The 23,110-nt window shown below is 31.1% G+C and overlaps 1 protein-coding gene across 2 annotated transcripts in view; it reads right to left on the reverse strand.

Moving 5' to 3' along the window:
- Positions 1-23,110, reverse strand: part of LOC143068205 (gephyrin-like) — a 115,946-nt gene that overhangs the window by 28,336 nt on the left and 64,500 nt on the right. For both annotated transcript variants that reach the window (XM_076242078.1, XM_076242077.1), the window contains one exon: positions 3,882-4,060. In XM_076242078.1, coding sequence (XP_076098193.1) covers positions 3,882-4,060 — 179 coding nt within the window. The remainder of the gene's footprint in view (positions 1-3,881; positions 4,061-23,110) is intronic.

The following is a 23,110-nucleotide window of genomic DNA, read 5'->3' on the forward strand; positions in this document are numbered from 1 at the left end:
ATTTCAAAAGACACATGGACTGGAAAACTGTTACCAACATTCACAATGTAAGATAAATAACATGCATGTTTAAACATATGTTTACAATACTTCATTGCTACTTTTGATGTGACAATTCACAATATAAAAGATGTTGATGTACATTATATGCTATTGAATGTCTTATTATATACCCTGTCTAAAAACAATAGTGCACATATATTACGGACAGACTTGGGGTAATTGTAATTGTAATCGTTAATCAGCTGTAATTGATTACAATTTATCAAGTAATCAGTGTAATCATTTATCAGCCAAAAATCTGATTACATGTAATTTAATTTAATCAATTACTTTTCAAAATACCCTGTAATCATGATTAATTTTAGATTACATTCTGATTACAATGAAAAAAATCTAAAAATGTGTTTTTGGTCATTAAATGAACCTCTTTGTTATTCATATTTGATAAATTTTAAACATACTAAATGGTTTGGATACTTTAAGCAGGTCTACTTCAGTAAACAATAAACTGTTACAGTATTGAAAAGTCATCATTAGCCTAAGAAGAGACATATAATACAATTATATACCTTTTATCTTGGTAAAGATATTGTACATATATGTATATTCATTGTTTTATAATGATCTTCATATTAATATTTGATAATAACTGTTATATATTCAAGTAATAACTGTATACTTTTCATTAACCCTGAAATATAATCTTTTGTTAATTTTTGTGATTTATATCAACTTTGAATTGACAGGTAGGAGACTAATTAAGGTTTTTATTGCAATTACCAATTGAGTATAGCTGTAGGGAAATATATATGATAAAAGATAAATCAGACATGAAAATTTATCTAATTAGCACAAACTACATTAAAAGTTGGACAAATATGTTGTTTAATTTTTTTTGGCATTTGGACTGGACATGTAAAATGCAATCATTTTTAGTACTGACATATTGTTTACAAATTGATTAAACATTTCTATTAAAATTTAACATAGTTTTAACTGGTAACTTTATTTCATCCATATTTCAACTTCTTGGAATACATATAAATTATAAAAGACGTCAGAAGACGAACAAAAAAACTCTTGATTATGATGTCTTTATTGAATTTAATTCAAAATAATTCAGAGATCATTGGTGAAAAAGTGTAATGTATATATATATATATATATATATATATATATATATATATATATATATATATATATATATATATTGAAATTTGGTGTTTATTTAAATAAATGAAGTTTAATTAGAAGTTATCATTTTATAATTGAACCAAATGAAATACTTTCTCAAAAATGCTATAGTTATATTGAACGTTTATTCATTCACATCATTCAAAATGTTTTGTTTATAAATTCATTGTAATCAGATGTAATCATGATTACTTTGCCAATGTAATCATTAATTCAATCAGATACTTTCAGAAATGATGTAATCATTAATTTAATTTAATCGTACAAATGACAAAGTAATTGTAATTTAATCAATTACATTGAAAGTAATCGGACCCATCTCTGATTACGGATTATGCTTGCCTTAATGTATTTAACAGGACCATGTATTTGTTGGACAGATACCATACATTAGAAATGGTCATGTTTCTTGAATATGTGCAATTCATTAATGCACTATATACATAGATGTTGTGTCAGACATACTTGTTATTTTCAAAGTTAATAAACACAAGACCTGTAAAAACCGATAATACGAACAATGTAAAAGAAGTAATTGTAAGTCGCCAACACTGATAACTATTTCACTAGCACAGTAACATATATGTAAGATCGAACTGTAACACGTCAAGCTGCAATATGTTCGCTATACAGAAACTAAATTCAACTTCACCGATCATTTCATGCAGGAGACCGTATGGATAAAAGATGGACAGGAGTAAACAATTGTACTCGGGAAAACCTACATCTTCACTCACGACGGAAGTACATCAAAGAATATTAAATAAGCATTATGCTTGTCAAAGTGAGAAATGAGAACGCTGCCGTTCAAAGACTTTCTCGCTGTAGGTAAATACATTAGTTTACTGTTCATTTGTTTGTGATGTTCAATCCTATATGTATAGAATAAGAAAGGCATATTCTGCAGGTGACTAATTAAACAACACTTATTTACCTTACACACATAGTATTTTTTAAGTAAACTTCACTGTATACGCATTATTAAAGAGAATTTTCTACCGTGTGGCCTTTGTTACAACCCAGTTCTTAAGAGTACAGTTGTCTGTGATTGTAATTGTCTGCGGGATATATTACACTTTAGAAAGGGCCTTTGGTATACATTGTTACACCACTTCCTGTATATTTGCCTGCATGTATATATAATACTTTTTCCGTTGTATTGTTTGTAATTGATTTCAGTAAGCTTTTTGACTTTGACTGGGTATGTTTTTTCTAAATCTTTTCTATACTTTTTTATGAAAGCCTTGATATATAGATTAACCTTACATGTTTTAGGTCTGTTAATCCTGCACTAATCTCTTATATCTATATACAAAAGTGTTTACGTATAGTTTGTTATATTGTTACCCCACACAACCACCTGCGCAATTGTAGTACTTTGATATAAGTCACATTTTCAGTCACTGTGTTATTCATATTCGGATCGGTTATTGTTTATTAATATGATATTGAAAGTTTAGAATGTGTGTAATCTTTTCCAAAATTCGAATGCTGATTATTTAATTTTTTTCACATAAAACACGTTACATTAATCTTCGAAATTCAATCGTTAGTGTCTAATATTTATCCGTTTATAGAACATTCAACCGCGAAATAATACGACCTATGCAAATAAGATGCGTCGAATGTCCCAAAATAATCCAAAAGGCAATTTTTACAAGGACAATAACAATGTCAATTTAAACGAAATACAATTAAATTCATTTTCATAGTTTGTTCTCTTGTTGTACTGTTACCGCGCTGTCCTAGATTAAGGTTGAAGCAGAGGTCACAAATGTTTAAAAATGCCAAATCAAATGCATCTTTCACAAATCAAGAAGCTTGTTTTTTAGTAGTTGTCGCTAATTGTTGTCTGTCATATTTGTGTTTCATTTGTTGTTTTAGCATACATCAGTCAATTGATGTTTTTTTTTTATCGTTTCACATCAGTTATGCCGTGGCCTTTAAAAGCTACCTCTGCGGTATAGGTTTTGTTCATTTTCCAATGTTATACGACAAGCAATAATTGTTTACATATTAGTTTGGTCTCTGATGGATAGTTGCGTTTAAGGCAATTACCACATCTCATTTTTTTAATTAATAAGTGATTTCATTTTTGGTAAAGATGGTGACAGTCATCAACTGTCAATCCGTGCTACTAGTATTGCATTTAGCTACATGAACCTTTAGCAACCATTGCAATTAAATGCTTGGAGGGAACTATAAATCGTCTAGTTAAAGGCTATTGGGGCTGTATCATCCTACAAGTGCAATGTCAAAACAATAGTTGTGTCTCATATAAAACGCTGCTGGTTGAAGTGGGCTTGTGTCAATTTGGGATTCTTAACGTCGCCTAATTTATTAAATTTCGCGACTGATTTTATACATTAAATCTGTTTAATAGTCCACAAATTCCAAATAAAGTCCATTAAAATTTAAACTTAAAAAAAATTTATCTTAATCTTATCTCACACAACTGAATAATGCCTACAATTAACATTATGACTATATGTATGACTGTCCTCTGGTGGCTTCCGTCCCTCTTTTAAACATTCTCGGATATCCAAAAGTTGGGGTTGCTTACAATATGGAAACCTTTCATTCTTTTTGGGAAGCTTTTTTTTCTCTCGATATCATACCATTTAACAGATTTAAAAAAAAAATGATCTTCCTGTTCATTGCTGACATTACTATGATTTTCCTACCTAATGTCTTGTCCAGCCTTTGGCAAAGACATAATTTTAATCTCTACTTCTACCCTGCCATCATCAGCATCTCTCACTAAGACTGTATCTTCGACTTGCACAACTGCGTCAGCTCCTGGTGGCAGGGGTGCACCTGTGTTGATTCTCATACAGTATCCAGGCTTTATGGAATCAGCAGGCTGTTAAACGATAGTTTTATAGAAATCAATTGCATTATATATTCAACTCTGCATTATCATTTTGCATAAGCAATGCCAGGTAAAATTAAACTGAATCAATCACATTTTGGCATTAAGAGTAATGTCTATTTTCCCTATAGTTTACTATTCGCCATATCCTGGAAAATGAGATCCATTTTGATAAAGGATGTACAATGTAAATGAAAAAAAAATTGTCGTGCATATTACACCTAGAACTAACAAGAAGTATTAGTAAAAGAGATTCGTGGTATATGTACGTGGAAAGCAACCACACGACACAAAAAGCACGTCAAGATGACAGCATACATACCTCATAAAAAAACATTTGTCTATACAATATGTCAAGAGTATATTCGCTCTTTGACTTTTGAACAGCGGTATACTTCTTGTGTCTTTGTTTGTCTAAAAACCACAATCAATACCACTCTCAAAATCAATGCAACCCGAAGAAAAGCGTAGTCTTCTTAGAAAGATCGAGATGTTTAGCAGCAGTACCTTTCAATTAAATACTTCGTCACTGGAGACATCATCATTTTTTTGGGTAAATCCACAAATACTACCAGTGGAGCAGATATTCAGTAACTGTTGACTCCTCAGAAGTATACAAGTTCACCCAAAGATTTTTCATTGGGTTTTTGTAGGTCAACCTGTTGTTGTCCATGACGTGTTTTTTTTTACTGTTATTTGTCTTTTTAAAGTTTTTCTTTAGGACCAAAAAAGAAACTTATCAAAGATACTATGATTATAAACAAGAACGATAGACGCGCGTAACGTTAAAATATCAAATCAAGTACGAATTTGATTGATTGGTTGTTGTTCAACACCACTTTAAACACTATTGTACGTTTTCGTGGCGGTCAGTTTTTATTAGTGAAAGCATACGGAGTGCACTGAGAGAACCACAGACATTCGATAGGAAAACTGATAATCCTTGACAATTAAGATTTGAGTCGAATGCACCTACCACGTGCTGAATTGCAACTAACATCCTCAGAGTTCAAAGGCTTGTAGTACAAATAATAAGACCGCTCAGTTACCGATGCCCCCATTACAAAATCGAAGAGCACCGAGGACCATGTTGCTTTTCTTTAACTTATGGTGTCGTATTATATTGTCCCCGGGATACCTTCTCCTCCCTTACATATTTATTCATCAATACATAATTTCTGGTGGAATATTCAAGAAACTATGTATTGAATTACTATTGGAAATGTTTCATAACACAGTTACATGTATCTGTGTGTTAATTTTATTGGCGAGGATGCGAAGTGACTTTAAGAACAGACTTAGCATTTTCCAGTAATTACTTATCAACCCTACAATACCATCAGATTATATTGTACAAGGACCTCCGGATAATCAACCTGTAAATAGATTAGCTTAATAAAGTTGTAATTTTCATTAGGAAAAGTGATTTTTCACTAAAACTGCGAGACTGATTTAACTTGTATCATTTATCTTTATCGCTATAACAAGTTAAAAACTTTATTTTTATAGACATGGAAAACGTTAATTTGATTTTAACATATTTTAGGCAATAAAATCGAGTTAACAGCAGCTGTCACTCCCCCAAAGACCGTCGCAAATTAAAAGCCATTACGTTCAATTCTTTTTACTCCCACAAACGGTTCTAAATGTCTCCCTAGTGCTTAGTTTATTTCAAGTAACACAGTAATACCTCGGTTTACTTTGAATGTTAAGATCAGAAAATTACATTAAAGAATATAAGGATAATTTTCTAAAGAGGTGCATAGCTCAGTGACTAAGACCTCACATCTGTGATATTCCATGAATGTTTATTTAGTTTTAATGAGGACTTTTGTGGTTAATCATTTATATAAATAAAGAAATCCATTATTTGATGATTTCACGAAAGTATATAAATAAATTTATTAATAATTTCAAATTATCGTTAACATATTTTTTTAACTATGATACAAAATAGATTTCGTTGTTTAATGCACATTTAGAAATCTGTTAAGTTAATAAAATATGATGCATTTGATATATAAAGTGCATGAAAAAAATCGAACAGATTTAAATAAAACTGCGTTTATATATTTATTGATAACGTGTAATATTAGTTATACATTGTTGGACACAAATGTAATAAAGTTTGACATAATTCAAACCATGATTATTTTCCTAAGAGGTACCAAAACCATTTTTGCAGAAATTAGTAGTGTAACCGGTTTTCATTTAAAAATAAATATCTGACAAAGGTATTATTTAATTGGTATTCTCCATTATGATTGTGGTATTCGTCAAAACGTTGACAACTCTCAACACGTTGTAATTCCGTTGAGAGTTCTCGAGTATCGAACCGTCTTTGGTACCAATGTTATGGCTCTTTGGTGGGATTTGCTTTATAAATGCACACAAGCTCGATTCTTCGTACAATCATGGGCAACTATCATAAGAAACGTCAAGCAAAACGGAGCAAGCTTTCAAAACAACATGTTTTGAGAAAAGTCATAAAAATTTTGATAAATTTTTCACAACATGCCTAAATGCAATTTTGGTTTTTTTTTTCGTGTCCTTTGACACCTTCATTTTGACATTAACCATCTTGCTTACTTATTTTTCATTTTAAAGTTCGAACTTTTCTTGTTATAAACACCAAATTCCATAACTCTTACACTATTAGACATTTTTGCAATCACACTTTCCCAAGTTGAAAGTACTGAACGATCCAGTGAAAAGTTCACAAATACGAGTTCATTTGTTTCATTTTTCTAAGAATGTTTCCTCATTTCAACACATCTTTCAAATATCTGTATATTTAGAGTTAATTTGACGAAAGCAAAACATATGCAACAATTTTTAGAAACGAGCATAGTACCAAATTTCCTATTAGAATAAATGTGCCTCAAATAATGTACTAAATTTTATGATCAGCTTTCGTAAGATCTTTAAATTAGTTAATAGAAAATTTAACCATCGTAAAGATGGCGGTAATAAATAGGCGATAATTGAGAAGACATGAAATTGTTTCATAATATAAACCTGATACCTACTCATAATTTGTTATAGAAAAAATAATCCTTTTTATCTATTCTAATTTACTTTTAAGCACTTGTAAGACTTTAATTAAAGCAAAGTAGAAACTGTGCATTTATTAAATGCACTTGGAAAACCCGTGCTGCATCGTCATAATAATTAAAACAAACTAACATTAAATGTACAAAGCAATTTTTGGCAAAATAATTCAACGTCAAAGATTATCTTCAAAAGAAAAGGAAATCTTGTCATGTTAGATTCTGAATAATATCCACCCATATTAGATGAAACTATGCTCTAACTTTTAAGAGATTAAGATCGCTAATGAAAATATGCCATGTCAGAAAATAATAAGGTGATGTTTCCGCAGAAAAGTTTGAAACTTCAACTCAGCGTGGGTGTTCTGAAAAACCTTTTCACTTATAAAGGTTAATTTTGTATAATTGTTCTATTATTTTCATAACTTGGTAAAACATAGGTTGATGTTCGGTCTGAAGTCTATCGTATATCTCATGTCAGGTAATATAGGTAGATGAGGGACATTCAAACTCATATTGTCAGGAAACATAGGTAGATGAGGAAGATTCAAACTCATCTTGTCAGGTAACATAGGTAGATGAGGAAGATTCAAACTCTTAAGTCGAAAATAAACTGACAAAGCCATTGATAAAAAAGAAAAGACAAAGAGACAAACAATAGTACATACAACACAACATAGATGTAAGCAAATTAAGGTCACTGTAAGCAAACAAATTTTAGAAAGCCTAAAACAAAATCGCAAGATAATTAAATTAAAAAGGTCCTAGATCTAATTTTGTCCAACCAGAACTACCATGTGTTGCATTTTCTGGCTGAAAAGATACATATTCATGTTAAGTAGTTGTAGATGGGACATACAAACAAAATCTAAAACGACAAATGCCAAAAATATTTTAAATGGACTTTTTCGTAAAGGTATTTAAAACCATGGATACACCACACGATAATATAAAAATGTCGTTTCCTCTTTGTTATCCCACCAATTAAACAGCAACGACCTCAAAACCGAGTCTAAACAATTTCTAAAATAATCATCGAACACCGGACGTCTAGATTATATCTTAACGAAGTGCCATGTTTCTGTCAGTGCTCGTCATTACATAACAATTAATATACACTAAGATGACCCCAGCGGAAATGCTTTCATGGACAATCCTTAGTACAGAAATGTCAACTTTATCTCTTCATTTTAGCTCTTTTATATTTCGTATGACACTTGTACATTTCTTTAATCATTCCTTAAAAAACGTTCACCTTTTGTTTTCTTAGAATAATTCAGTGGTGTTCATGGATTTTTTCCTCAAGTTGAAATGTTCAATATTTATTTGCATTGATATGTTTATACAGATATGTTACCAACACAGGATATAACATACAGATACTTAATGACTTGTTATATTTCTCCCAATCATAATGATCCTACAATCGCAATTATCAACTCGGAAAACACAAATAAGTAAAACTCCGTTTGGACTGTATGTAATTCACAAAGTATTGTTTTCTTTTTTTAATATGTAGCACCTGTAGAGTTAGAGTAAAATTCGCACACCTTTCTTGATAAAACATTCAGAATTATATATAGAAGTAAACAAGTCAGATTGAAGCCTGATACCACCTCTAACGATATATCGTGATTCCCAAACGTATTCAATAAGATCTGTTAAAAGTTAATATAAGATACAAGTGAGAGGTTTAGCTAGCTATAAAACAAGGTTCAAGCCACCATTTTCTTTAGAAAATGTCTGTACAAAGTCAGGAATATGACAGTTGCTATCAATTCGTTTGATGTGTTTGAGCTTTCGATTTTGCCATTTGATTAGGGACTTTCATGTTGAATTTTCCTCGGAGTTCAGTATTTTTGTGATTTTACTTCATACAGCAATCCTAGGGAAGAGCCAATAGGTAAAACCCTTGACCGAAGTCAAACTTCTAAAACAAATTGCAATGAAACCATGCTACATTATTATAATACAACTGATTCATATTTATAAAACATAGTCTTCAAAAATACACAATTCCTTCAAAACAAGCTCGAAATTGTATGAAAAAAAGTATGAACAAAAAAGTACCCCGCGTTTCGTTAGTAATATCGTGATGGTCTCTTTATAGTGTGGGTAAACCAGCTACATTTAAACACAAATCAATGAAACAGTATTTATAATGTAAAATCAAATCATTATGCATCTCATATTGTGAGAGTGTTAGAAGACCAAGACGACAATCGTAGATTTGTCGAACATCATTCGTATATTTTAATTAATAATTAATCAAAGTAGCCAATTTGCAATAAATGGTTGCCTCACACGATTGATACCGTTATATTATTGTTTTGAAATAACTAACTTCGGTTGGTCTAGTTCAGATGGACAAGATGATAAATAATTTAGGATCAGGGAAGTCCATCAATCACGCCAAAATTACAAAATAAGGGTAAGTAAGTATATAAGGCTTTTAAAAGGTTTGACATTCATAGATGATAGTCAGAAGTGATTTTTAATCAATTCTGAAATACATTTGTGTAATAGAAGTTGAACTTATGTTGTATAGGTTTAAGGATGATTAAATATGTTTAGAGGTGGTATCAATCGTGTCATGACTTGTTTACCTTAATATATTACTTCAATAAATATGTTGAATGCTTTATGAAGAAGGCAGTGCTTATTTTATAATAAAAATACAGGTGCTTCTTTTAACAATTTTACCAATTTGCGGTTTGTGAGGGAGTATTGACGCTTAAAGCATCATTGTTAAAAATGAGTTATATACATTAAGAAGTTTGCTTTTATTTTCTGTTCGGGTTCTTTTGTTTATAAATTTATCAAATGTCAATAAACTCATCATAGATACCAGGATTGAAATTTATTATTCGCGCTAGACGCGCGTTTAGTCTACAAAAGACTCACCAGTGATGCTCGAATGAAAAAAAAAAAGATTAAAAAGCCCTAATAACGTATAAAGTTGAAGATCATTGAGGACCTAAAATTCCTTAAAGTTTTGCCAAATACAGCTAAGGTAATCTATTTCCGAGGTTAACAAACCCTTAGTATTTCAAAATTTCAACGTTTACTAAACAGTTAATTTATAAATATGACCATATTAATAATAACCTATGAAAACACAAGTGCTGACTACTGATCTGTAGCGATGAAGATGTCCGACAATTCGTCGGTTAGTAACTCTTTTGTGTTTATTTCTTCTATTGAACCTCTTGATAGTTTGATTAGAGCTTGTGAAACCCTATTGTATTGTTAACTTCATCCGAATGATTTTTCGGATTTATTTGGCATGACATTGACTTGGTAATATTCCCACACTGCAGTTCATATTTGAATTCGCTACCCAGTCTCACGCTGTCTGTTTAGTTTTGTGTTGTCTATTTGTTTAGAATGACAATTGAATTATGATTTGTTATTGTCCTTTTTGGTATCATCAGCCTCTATTATCTCACATCCTAAATCTTTAATCAGAATCAATGAAACTTTCAAAGATTCTTCACATCGTTGCATCTACAATTTTATCTTTTATTCGAATTGTTTTTCGGATTTCAACTAAAGTTCTCAGTTTCACTGCTTTATCTTTGTGTATCCATTTTATATTCTCTGTATCACCTTATTATAATTTCTTTAAACTTAAAATCTTTAACATATAATGAAATTGTTCACATCCTATTTTAATCCTGATCAAATTGGTTTTTGTGGTTTCCCTAAGTTAATCTTTTGTCATTGTTTTATGATGGCGTAATGATGTAATAGTGTCATCTTTGCTCGCAACATCTCTTATTTAAATCAGTAAAACCGTTATTTAAAGGTGAATGTGTGGACATGGATCTGAAAAAGGGCGTAACAATCACATGTAAATATATGGGCTATAAGTTTATAATATAAAAGAAAAGCCATAAAGCATGACACAAAATATTTGGAACAGATATTTAAACGTGCACATACCCATGCACTCTCTTACATTCATTTTCAGACCGATACAGCCGGATCAATTTTCCTATGTATATACTACAAAGTCATGATATTCCAATAGAAATGCTCCAATGAAAACGAATCTCAATCGGCATTGGTAATTAATTGACTGTATTCATGCGATTGGTAGCCAGTATCAGGTAAAGTCATTATTTACTTCAATTTATGTTTTCAAACTTCAAGTTCAAAATAATATAAAAACCTCTCAAATTATTATCTATCCTTTGTTGAAGACTGTATATTGCACTCTAGATGTTTGTCTTTGGTTACTTTTGTCGTTATGAGGACAGCAGTACCAGTTTAGAAATGAAATATAATGCACGTGCATTACCATTAATAAGATAATTTTAACATTCAACAATGCATTATAAACATTAACATTAGTATGATCATGTAATTCTGTCGGGAGACAAGAGTACAAAGATACCATTATTTTATTTCTACTCTTTAAATGATCTATTTTTCGAATATGCATTCGAACTCTGTCAAAACTCCTGAACTATACTGTAAGCTAAAGCGAAACTTTAAGACGAAACGCGCGTCTGGCGTAAATATGAAATTTCAATCCTGGTATCTATGATGAGTTTATTTACAACCACTGGGTCGAAACCACTGCTGGTGGAGATTTATTTCCCCGAGGGTATCACCAGCCCAGTAGTCACCACTTCTGTGTTTAGAGAGGCCAGGCCTATATAATAACAAGAAATTATGGTGTATAATTGACCTATTTGTAAAGATCTTGTCAAGACGAGCATTTTGAGCCCTTGTTTTTAAAAATCCAATGTACGGTTACAAAGTTATGATCGATTCAAAGTTGGTTTTCATCCCCCCTTTTTTCTCCAAGATGGCCGCCAATAAAATCGAGTAGATTTCAATTTTAATAGGTATATTTTGTGGCAAGTAGTTAGTTCTTTGCCTTTATACACCATTTTCTTTCAGAATGCACTCCAATCTTAACAGAAATTCATTTATACTCATTTACATATGTTTTTAGCAGATATTTTTCAGCATCCAACAGCCTAGATTCCTCCCTTCTGACATTGCACAAAATGCCCGAACAGCCATGTTGAGACATATTTTTCTGTGAAATTGCAAATTAATGTATAGGTTTACACTATACTAACTGTAAAACCTTGCCTGTTTTGTTGAATTATGAAATCTTTGTATAATAAAATGGAAAAAAACAAAGAGTTCATGGTCTCTTAACATGTAGTCGCCATAATTTTTGATGAAAAATGTAAATGGCACCGATAAACTAAGACATAAAGCAGCCTTTTTGAATAGAAAACAGACTAAAATGATCATATCTCTAAAACTGTGCAATGAATTGGGATCAAATTTGAAACTCAACATTGTGAAAAGTCAAGAGCCATAATGATGATAAATATAGATGTTTCACAGGGAAAATGGCGGCCATTTTGAATAAAGATGGCCGACATTTTGTCAATTTCCCCCGGAAAAAACATGTTTTCCTTCATAACTCGCTCATTTCTTGATCGATTTTGAAAATTGTGGTACCAAATTAATGGTCTTTAATCCATCTTGTCATTGCTGGTAATACATATTTCATTACTGGCATCAATAAGGAGCTATACTGATTTTTATGAAATTGTAAAGCTTATAAAATATATGTTGCATAAAAACTGTTAGTAATCTTCAAAATTTGTTGATGCCGATTTACAAGGTAACAGTCCTATCTTAATAGATATTCTGAATTGCCTTGCTAAAAAGCATACTAAATGCTATATTCAAACTAAATCTTAGTAAAGATAAAGCAAATATCAATTTTTTTAAATCGTACCTTTGACCTACTGTTTGAATAACCAGTATCCTGCACTTATTTCTTATTTAAACTAAATGTAACCAAAGATACAGCAAATACCAATTTTCAATTCTTTATGTGGATCTTTCCATTTAATATCCTGTATGGTGAACCAAAACAGTCTGAGATTTTCAAGGGCTATGTCCAGGCATACATTGAAGACCTGTTGGTGACCTTCTGCTGTTGTTTTTTTCTATGGTCGGGTTGTTGTCTCTTTGGCACATTCCCCATTTCCATTCTCAATTTTATACACTAAATCTAATAAATCATTTTTCAGGAATATTCATCTGTTTATATTCAATTCTCAAAAAGAGGATGGCTTTAATCAAAACAAATTCATAATACTTGATTAAGATTTTATTATCAAGAAATTCAGAAGATGCAGTTTGATTGACAGTTTCATCCAAGACATACATAAATCTTCACTTAAACAAACTTTATAAACAAACTTAATCAACAAACTTAATTAACAAACTTTATAAACATGCACTTAGTTTTTCCCATCACCTCTTATAAACATAAGCAACAATGGAGTGAATCATTCCTCAACTGACCAACCCTTGATGCTCAAGAAAGTTCAATTATTTAGTTCCTGAAACATTATTTAAAAAATTTTGGTGCCTGAAACAAACAAAAACTTTTAGGTGCCTAAAACATAATTTTTTCCCAATCATTTAAATTTTAATGAATAAGAATATAGTCGAAACATTTAACTACAAAATGTTGTCCAGGTTGTGGTCAGTTCTGAGATGAATCACTGATTTCCATCACCATAATATTTTACATGCCAAATTAATATGCTTAAATATTAGAAAATTATATTCTAAACTAAGCTGGTTCCAATATATAGTCAATACAACATTTAAATAAAGAATCGAATGACCTACAAAAAATAAAACAATGAAGTATTAATAGTTGGATTTCAACTGAAGTATGTTTCTGCATATTTTGTGTACTCCTCTGAAACTTCTTCAAAATTGGTAACATACCAAGACCTTCCACTAACATCTTTTGGTAATACATTTACATCTAAGAAAAAAACAAAAATGTTTTCAACCTTTTGTCTATCATCTATTTCAGGCCATTTGAAAAGATTTTTTTTGTTTTTAGAATGATGTAAAAATTTAATATCTAAAAAATTATCATTAATACATAAAATTTGTCCAGGATACCATGTATCTGCATAAGCCACTGCAACATATTGTCCACACTGAAAATTTAAATTTGGTAAAACATAGTCACTGCTGGAATCAATATCATTATCAATATTAGTATTATTAGTATTATTACTATTAGTATTACATGATATAACAGAATTTATAACTGAACTCTTTCCTCGTGCCTTTTTTGTAACCGGTTCTTGAGATACAGTTACAACATCTTTCCTTTTCTTATTTTTTATAAGACAGATTTTTTGTAAAATGATTTCCCTTTGTTTTTCCATGAAAATTAATCTATCACTTGCAGATTTTATAATAAAATTTTCATTATCGTTTGAAAAATCTTCTTCATCCCCCATGTCTTTTGAATGACTTGAAAAATTGATTAAAACCTTTAAATGTGATAATAGTTCTTCAAAATTAAACTGTATACTATTTGCAGAAAACTGAAGCAATGTTTTATCTTCAGTGTTTGTTTTTAAAACCTTTTTGTGAAATTTAATTTGTGTTTTAACAGCTTCTGATTTATCTTCACTTTTTTTCAAGTTTAAATTTAAATCTTTCAAATTTAACCACAACCCTCCATATTTTTGAATTTCAATTGTTAAGGCTTTAACTTCCTCCTGCTTTTTCAAAGCTTTTCTCTCTTTTTCCTCTTTCCTTTGCTTTAATAGAAGCATATGATTTTTTTTAATTTCCTCTTTTCTTTTTCTAAACTGTTTTATAATTTCTGGAGTTTTCTCCCTTGCTATTTTAAATACCTCCGCTTTTTTTTCTACATTCATATCATCTAACCATCTTAATGTTTTATTGTTTGAAAATAAAATTATGCCCTCTAATGCGATGGTGTTAGCATTAGGCTTTTCACGCCTCAAGCGATCTAGATTAGCAAAATCTCTCTCGGAAACAATATTTGTTGTTGCAACCGTTGTTGATTCAACACGCAAATCTTTATTTACACCTTCAGTGTTTTCATTAAAAATACCACCAGGTAAACAGTCAGAAAGCTGTCTTTCTATTATAATCAAAAAATTTATTAAAATAATTTGAAGAGCCTCAATGGTTAAGAGGTTTAATTCTTCATCAACATCATTATTAATAAATAAACTATTAAAAACTTCATCTTTTTTTGTAAATTTTGGATAAAAAACTTTCCCTTCAATAAGTTCTGAAGCATCCTTTGAAAGGAGTTCAATAGAATTTTTGAAAACCAACCAAATGTCATTCAAATCTAAAATATGATCAACATTTTCAATAATTCTCCATAAAGGACCAGTAAGAAGCTTATCTACAATACCTAAAGCTCTACAACCTGCTAAATATACAGGATTGTTTACATAATTATAAACAGCACAAAGTAATCTATTTCGGTCCTCTTTATTAAAATAATTCTCAATAAATAATTTTATATGATTTCTATGGTGAAAAACACTTGCACCCATTGAAAACAGTAAATTAATTCTATGCCCATGAAAAGTGGTAAGTTGCAAATCAACAGGAGGTTCCAACTGGTTTAAAAATGTTTTAAAAAGTAAACCATAACCAGATTTCTCATCTGCACCAGGCACACACAGCTTTGTAGAAGCTCTGATAAAATCACAACAACTAGGACTGAAAAAACTACTACAATCAACAGATTCTAAAATATTTTGTTCCCATAATTTCAAACCAGACTCAGCCTGAGTAGCAAAATTAACAAGTACATGTAAATTACATTTAAATCCATTAATAGCTGACATCTTTTTAATTAAATCCATATCAGTATCATCATCAGTTGGTAAACACTCTATTTTCATTTTTTCTAATAATGATTTTAATGACTGGTTAACAATATGGCGATCAGTCATCATGTTTTTAATTGATAAAATAAGTTTAGACCTACTTTCTTTACATAAATTAGCATCTGAATTTTTTACCAGAATTTTCGACATGTCTGTTAATACAGAATCTATTAATAACTTAAAACTTTCTGCATCTCCACGAACCATTTCATTTATTCCTAAACTGAACTGACCAAAAGAGGTTCCAACCTGGACACCACCAAATTCATGACCCCCTCTTTTGGTACCATCAGTATGCAAAGTATTACATTCACTGGTAAGCATTGCCTCAGCTGCTTGCATCTGAGCAAGAGCTTTGGCCTCTACAAGCATAATTTCAGAAAAGGTGCGTTTCGGCAACCTTTCTACTTTCAACCCCCCTAACTTTTCCAAGACCGTTCTAACCACCTTTTCTACATTGTTAACACCGACATTTAAACTTAATAATGCAGCATAAACCTCTCTGACTGTATCATTATATTTTCCATTATGGAAAGTCTGAACAATTTGGTTCAACTCAAAAGACATTTTAAATTCTGTTATTTCCTCCTGTAAATTCATATTCTCATTTTCTAAAAATTCAATCCTTTCCTTACTATTCTTAATTGTTTGCTTTAAATCAATAGTCTTATTCATAATTGTATTTTGTACTTTTTTATCTTTCAAAGATTTGTAGTATCTCATTAAACTAGATTGAACTTTGTATTTTTTCCTGATTTCATTAGCTCTCAATTTTGTAAACAAGATTTCTTTTTTCATTTTAATATTTTCCTTTTGAAGGTCAACAATTTTCTTTTGTTTACGCTTTATGCGTTTGTTAACATTACGTACAGACAACTCAGATAACTTATTTTCACATACATGATGTTTTTTCTTTAATCTTAAATTCTCCTGTTTAAGTTTGTAAAAATTTACATTACATTGATATCTCTCTGATCTTGATTTACCAAGTTTTATTCTCAGGTCTGTGACTATTTTTTGTTCTTTATTCTCATTCTCATTTTTATTTTCATAACAAACATTTTTGGTTAAAATTGTTTGGTTTGTATTATTTATAACAGATTTTCTTTCAGGTGCCAAATACAGGGTGTTCAGATATTGCACTTTCCTTTCATTACCCAATTTATGTTGTGAAAGTTGTCTCTTATACATAGACTCCCATTGATTTTGTAATGCACCCATATTTGGGGCCACATCTAAACTACACAAATAAAATACCCATTGTGAACATTGTTTTACAGAAAATCCAAATCTGATCTTTGCCTTTCTAAACTCTAATATAAGCCCTTTCTTAATTTCAGTTTTAATTGGAATTTCACAGGGATTTTCTAACCATTTCAAAGTTATTCCTACCTCATTACAAAATGGACCTAAATTATCAAGCTCACTATTCAGATTTAGTGCGAAATCTTTACCGAGTAACTTATTATCTTTTTTAACAATAACCATAACCCTGTTTCTTATTTTCCTTACAAAAGGAGATACGTTTACATTGTTAAACCCTAAATTACTTAAAACTATAGGCAAATTTTCTTTAAATGTTAATGACTGTGATTCTTCAATTGTCTTCAGAACCATATCCCAAAAAAAATATTGCCTCCAAACAGGTTCTTGAAATTTGGTAATGGCCCAATCATCTAAAATTAAAAAAATATCCCAAAAATTATAAATAATGTACATAACATAATCTGACTCTCCCTTTTTTGTGAAATTACTAGCATTTCATTAAAAAAAGGGAATGTCATATATTTACCATATTATTACAAGATAAAGGCATTGATTTATCTGTGACCAGCACATATCGTCCAGCAATATAATCATCTTTGGCACATCTAAAATCCTATGACCAGCATATGGAAGAATGTTTTGTACTGAAAAAGAAAACAAAAGGAACCACAAAGAAACAGCTCTAATAACATATCATTTGTCAGTTATATGGATGTTATTTTTACTTGAATTAATTTCAATTCATTTTCACTTTACAAGTACTTTTAAGTGTTAGTAATAAACAAATTCTTATTCAACTGATAAGTTTAAATGTTATAACATTTTTTTTTCAATTTGCATGATTAATTATTTTTAATCAGTATATAATTAAGTATTTTACTAACCGGCATATGTCTCATCAGTGAGTAAACCCTGCAATAGTTCACCAGATATGTTGGACTCCAACAAATATTCTTGAAACATTCCCAGTCCTGAAACACAGAAAAATAATCAATTGTGACTTCATGATATAAATGTATAAACTGATATCTATATGTCTGCCTTTATTGAATATTCCAAACATTCCCGTGAAATTACATCAAAAGAGAAAAGTCAAATATTTTAAAAGAGGGTAGTAACGTGATACCCCACATGACTAATGACGGTGAAATATATTTGTTTATATAACGTTAGCAATAAATATTCAACTCCAGTTGACACTTACGGAAGCTACATGTACAAAATGATATTTGACAAATGACAATAAAATATAAAAGCTGTTGATGCTAACTGTAACAAATAAACCTAAGATTGATGATACAAAACGCGACTGTTCTTTAAATTAATGTCAGTTCAAGTGTCCAGAATTGTATGTTGAAATGTCGCAAATGTTTATCCTTCTCTCATGAGTTTTCGTGCTATTGTGATTCGAATGCATTGTGACGTCACATTTCCATTGAAAAAGAATGCACTAGTACTGTACGAATTGGTATGACGTATGAAAACTTATGATCTGACCATAAATAGCAAACAGATTTGGGTTAGCGAATAAAATTTTAATTCCCTGAAACAGAACATAGAATAGATATACTATAGGAAGATGTGGTACACATGCCAATGAAACAACTCTCCATCCAAGTCACAATATGTCAATATTAATAAAACCAGAACGACCAGTGTAAAACAATTCAAACTATAGAAAAGCGACATGCAATAGCCTTATTTATCACGATTACGATCCTTTCGTGTCATTTAAAAATGCTATACAGGTTATCATTTTTTAATAAAGAAACAAAACTTGTTTCATGTCACTTTCTGTGAAGACTGAAGAAACATATTATTAAATAAACAACACAAATGTTTCATATAAACTAACTAAATTGAAAGAACTCCAGATAAGGCTTCCAGGTAACAAGAATATCAAATCTTGAAAGTTGTATGGTTATTTTCTTCTAAAATATCATTATGATTGTTTAAAAATGGGACACTTTTTTTAACTGTTCAAATTATACTTCCTTACTGGACAATAGTAATGTCCAATGACTTTTATTCGCTTTAAAGCAAAAAGAAAGATGACAAATAATATTACACCAAAGTTAGATCAAATATTTAACCAAAAAAATATATATGATTTGCTAAACTTACCGTTCTGTGTACTGACGTTACAGTCACTCGAGGCAGCTTTCTGATCGGCGTTCATTTCCACTTGCGTTTTCGTTTAATCGTTTAATCTTAAAAAAGAAATATGTTCCTGATTATTAATTGCTACCGAATGGGGTTGTTTAGAAAGAAAAAATGTCAAGGTAAACGATAAAGGACGTGAAATTTCGGTTCGAATTACTTATCTGGTTGTTTACAATCTTTGAAGTTTTCAAACGTGAAAGTCAAGGACGCAGTAACCGGAAATAAATCTTCACTGCGCATGTGAAAGAAATGGGAATCTCCTTTTTCATTGGATAGTAATTTTATAAATTTCTGACGTCAGGAACATATTTCTATTTCTGTTAGAAGTGGGTAATCCTCTGGAAAAAACCGTGCCGCCGTCAACGTTTTCATTGGAAATACGCCGCGATTGATCAAATATTACGTTGGATTTCATTTTAAATTATTATATAAAGTTATTCTTTTTAATTAACTTTATATTTTTATAATATTTAGGTTAACTTTTTATTCTTCATTATGGCAAAAATCCGACAAAACAACCCGTTTCAAAATTGTATATTTTGAAAAATATCGCGACCGGAAAACAAAATGGCGGACGTAATGACGATAAACTGGCCTCTCTACTGTGTTGACTTGAGTTATCATTGATATGTTCATAATTATAAATTTGCTATTAACAAAATTTTGAATTTTTGAAATACTAAAGCTTTTCTACCTCAGGAATAGATAACCTTAGCTGTATTTGGTAAAACTTTAAGGAATTTTGGTCCTGAATGCTCTTCAACTTCGTACTTTATTTGGCCTTTTCAACATTTTTTAATTCGAGCGTCACTGATGAGTCTTTTGTAGACGAAACGCGCGTCTGGCGTAAATATGAAATTTCAATCCTGGTATCTATGATGAGTTTATTTAAGGTGATATTAGTATACCGCAGTTCGAAAGTCATTAATCGATTTAGAGAAAACAAATCCAGGTTACAATCTAAAACCGAGGGAACACATCAACTATAAGATGAAAACAACGGAACAACATAAAGTGGAACACGAAACTTAATTTTTAAAACAAACATTTTATACAATTTAAGACACCTCTTAAAGTTTGCCATATATTTCTGTATATAATTGATTGATCATTTTTACAATGACGTGTTACTATGCTATCGCAGTATGCCGATCCCAAAGACAGATAACCAAATGTCAGGATGAGTAATCGAGATATGAATTTAAAAATTAAATATTTTTTATCAAATAACATGCAGGTGTAAATTGTTCATACTAGTAAGATAAACTGGATCAAAACAGTTTATGGAGTAGCACGCTTACTAAGTTTTCAAATTGGACATTTTAATGACGATTTTAGAACTACAATAGATGATTTATATGTCAACCGTACTACAATTGTACCACACTTTTACATTACTCCAATCGGCAATAACAGCACAACCCAGTTTTGATGCATTTAAAGGCCAAATTTTCATCACTTTATAATTTCAAGCCTGATGACTTTTAAAAAAAAATCCAAAAGTGGATTTGCGGTGAAGCAAAACGAATACGCACTTGTATATCTAATTATCAATCAAAATTACTAAATGATAATACTTTATACATTTTGTGCGTTCGAGGCTCTTTTCAATATTTATTTCACGAGGAACGCTAAAAAGTAAAATCACAAAAATACTGAACTCAGAGGAAAATCAATTCGGAAAGTCCATAATCACATGGCAAAATCAAATAACAAAACGCATCAGAAACGAATGGACAAGAAAACCTCTAAAATTGAAAGCCACAGATGTATAATTACGTGAACACGTGAAGAGCTATATAGTATATTTGGCCAAACCTTTAGTAATTTGGTGTCCCAAATGCTCTTAAATTTTATTTCACCTTTTGTTTTACTGTCGATCGTCAATCTGTCTGTATCACTCTGACCAGCCCTTAACTAAGTCGCATGTCATAACTTTGCGACGTAAAAATACGTTTACCCGGTCATAATACCTTTATCCCAAATATATTACCAACGCCATATTGAATAAACCGACGTTGATTACTTTGATTGAAACTTATCAAACTTTGTTTCCTGGTGAAACAAAGAAAGTATAGGTTTCTATCATAAAAATACGCAAATATAACCCGATAAACCGATTATCTGGTGGCCTGTATACTTATACTGTAAAATATAGGTTGCTCAACACAATACAAAGTCCTTTTCAACCCGTTCATTGTGCTCACTCGACAAAAAATCTTCAAATTGTGATTCGCAGCTTATATTTTACAATATCAATGTGCAGGCATCCTGATAATCGGTACTCATTTGTTTCGAGCATCACTAATGAGTGTTTAGAAGACAAAAGGCGACTCTTGCGTACCAAAACGTTAAGCATGGTAAATATGATGAGTTCATTTACCTGAAGGAATTTAAAACTTAAGTCAACTCAATCAATTTTGCTTGAGGGGATTGAAACCTTAATTTCTAAACTTATCAACAGAAATTCGAAGGAAGAATTTTGATACATCATGTCAATTATCAAAACACTAACTACTGAATTGATGATAACCTCGGGAGCTTAACATAAACAAGCAGCGGTATTGACTAAATGATACAAAAATTATAATAAAATGTGAAATTGAGTAAAAAGACACGTGTTCGATAGAAATATATTATTGATGATCAGGGTTGCGTTCAATATCATAGCGGCTACGTAGTGCTACGTAGATTGTTGTCTACTGAACGAGTAGCTAGTCTAGCTGCTATCAATATCTATATAGCAGCTAGGCTAGCTACACGTGCAATAGTCATAAATCTACGTAGCCCTATGTAGCCGCTACGATATTGAACGCAATCCTGTCATTCACAATTTTTAGCTGATTTATTCCCTTCCAATTGAGACTGGAAACTTTCAAGATCATGTATATATCTTGTATCAACGTAATGAGGAGGTAAGTTAGGTCCTGTCAACAAATGCCAGATGGATATTTTCAATGCAATCCTGATAACTAGTCTATATATCAGATATTGTTAACGGGTTATGCACAATAAACAAGTGAGGAATATGACAGTTATTTTCCAGGCTGTTTGATGTGTTTGGGCTTTTTATTTTGTAATATGATAAGGAACTTTTCGATTTGTATCACCGTCGCTCAAAGTCTTAGAAGCGAGGCTTATGTGTGCTGTTTCGAGGACGCAGGTGTCAACGATTAATTTAAGTTTGTGATTAGGAACCAAAACGAGGACATTGCATGCCACACAGAAGAAGCGAGCCAGAATACGTCGTCAGGAAATGAGTCTTCTGCTAGCATACATCAGTCGCTATACCAATTCATATTGAGTCGAAATGTCACAGTCGGGAATAGAACATAATTGGTAAGATTACAGATCAGACCACAATCTAGTACCTTCAGATCAAAGACCGTTAAAACATGTCGATAGTAAGTTATAAGACACCGACACATCGTATCGGTCAAACTCGTGATTGTGAACGTAAAACATGCGTTCTGTTGATTCCAGTCATTTTTACGACCTAGTTATAACTTTGTTCGAGCAGTTTGTGTATGAGGCGCACACAACTGTTAATGAAGTCCGAATCAAACGACAATGCAACACACACAGAAACGAACTATAAGATAACAACTGCCATTTTCTCGACTTGGTACAGAACGTTTGTTGCTATCAACTGAGATATGTATTCTAGTTTGAGGTCGTCCATCTGTATCAATATCGATAAAAAGATCACGATATGACGCAGACTTTCTTCTTTCGGTAATACTCTAAATCTAAAATTCTCTTTGATATACGATATTTTAGCACTCATTGCAATATGAACTGCTGAGGGACAGAAATCCGTAATATAA

Source organism: Mytilus galloprovincialis, chromosome 3 (assembly GCF_965363235.1).
Source record: "Mytilus galloprovincialis chromosome 3, xbMytGall1.hap1.1, whole genome shotgun sequence".
Classification (NCBI taxonomy): Eukaryota; Metazoa; Mollusca; class Bivalvia; order Mytilida; family Mytilidae; genus Mytilus; species Mytilus galloprovincialis.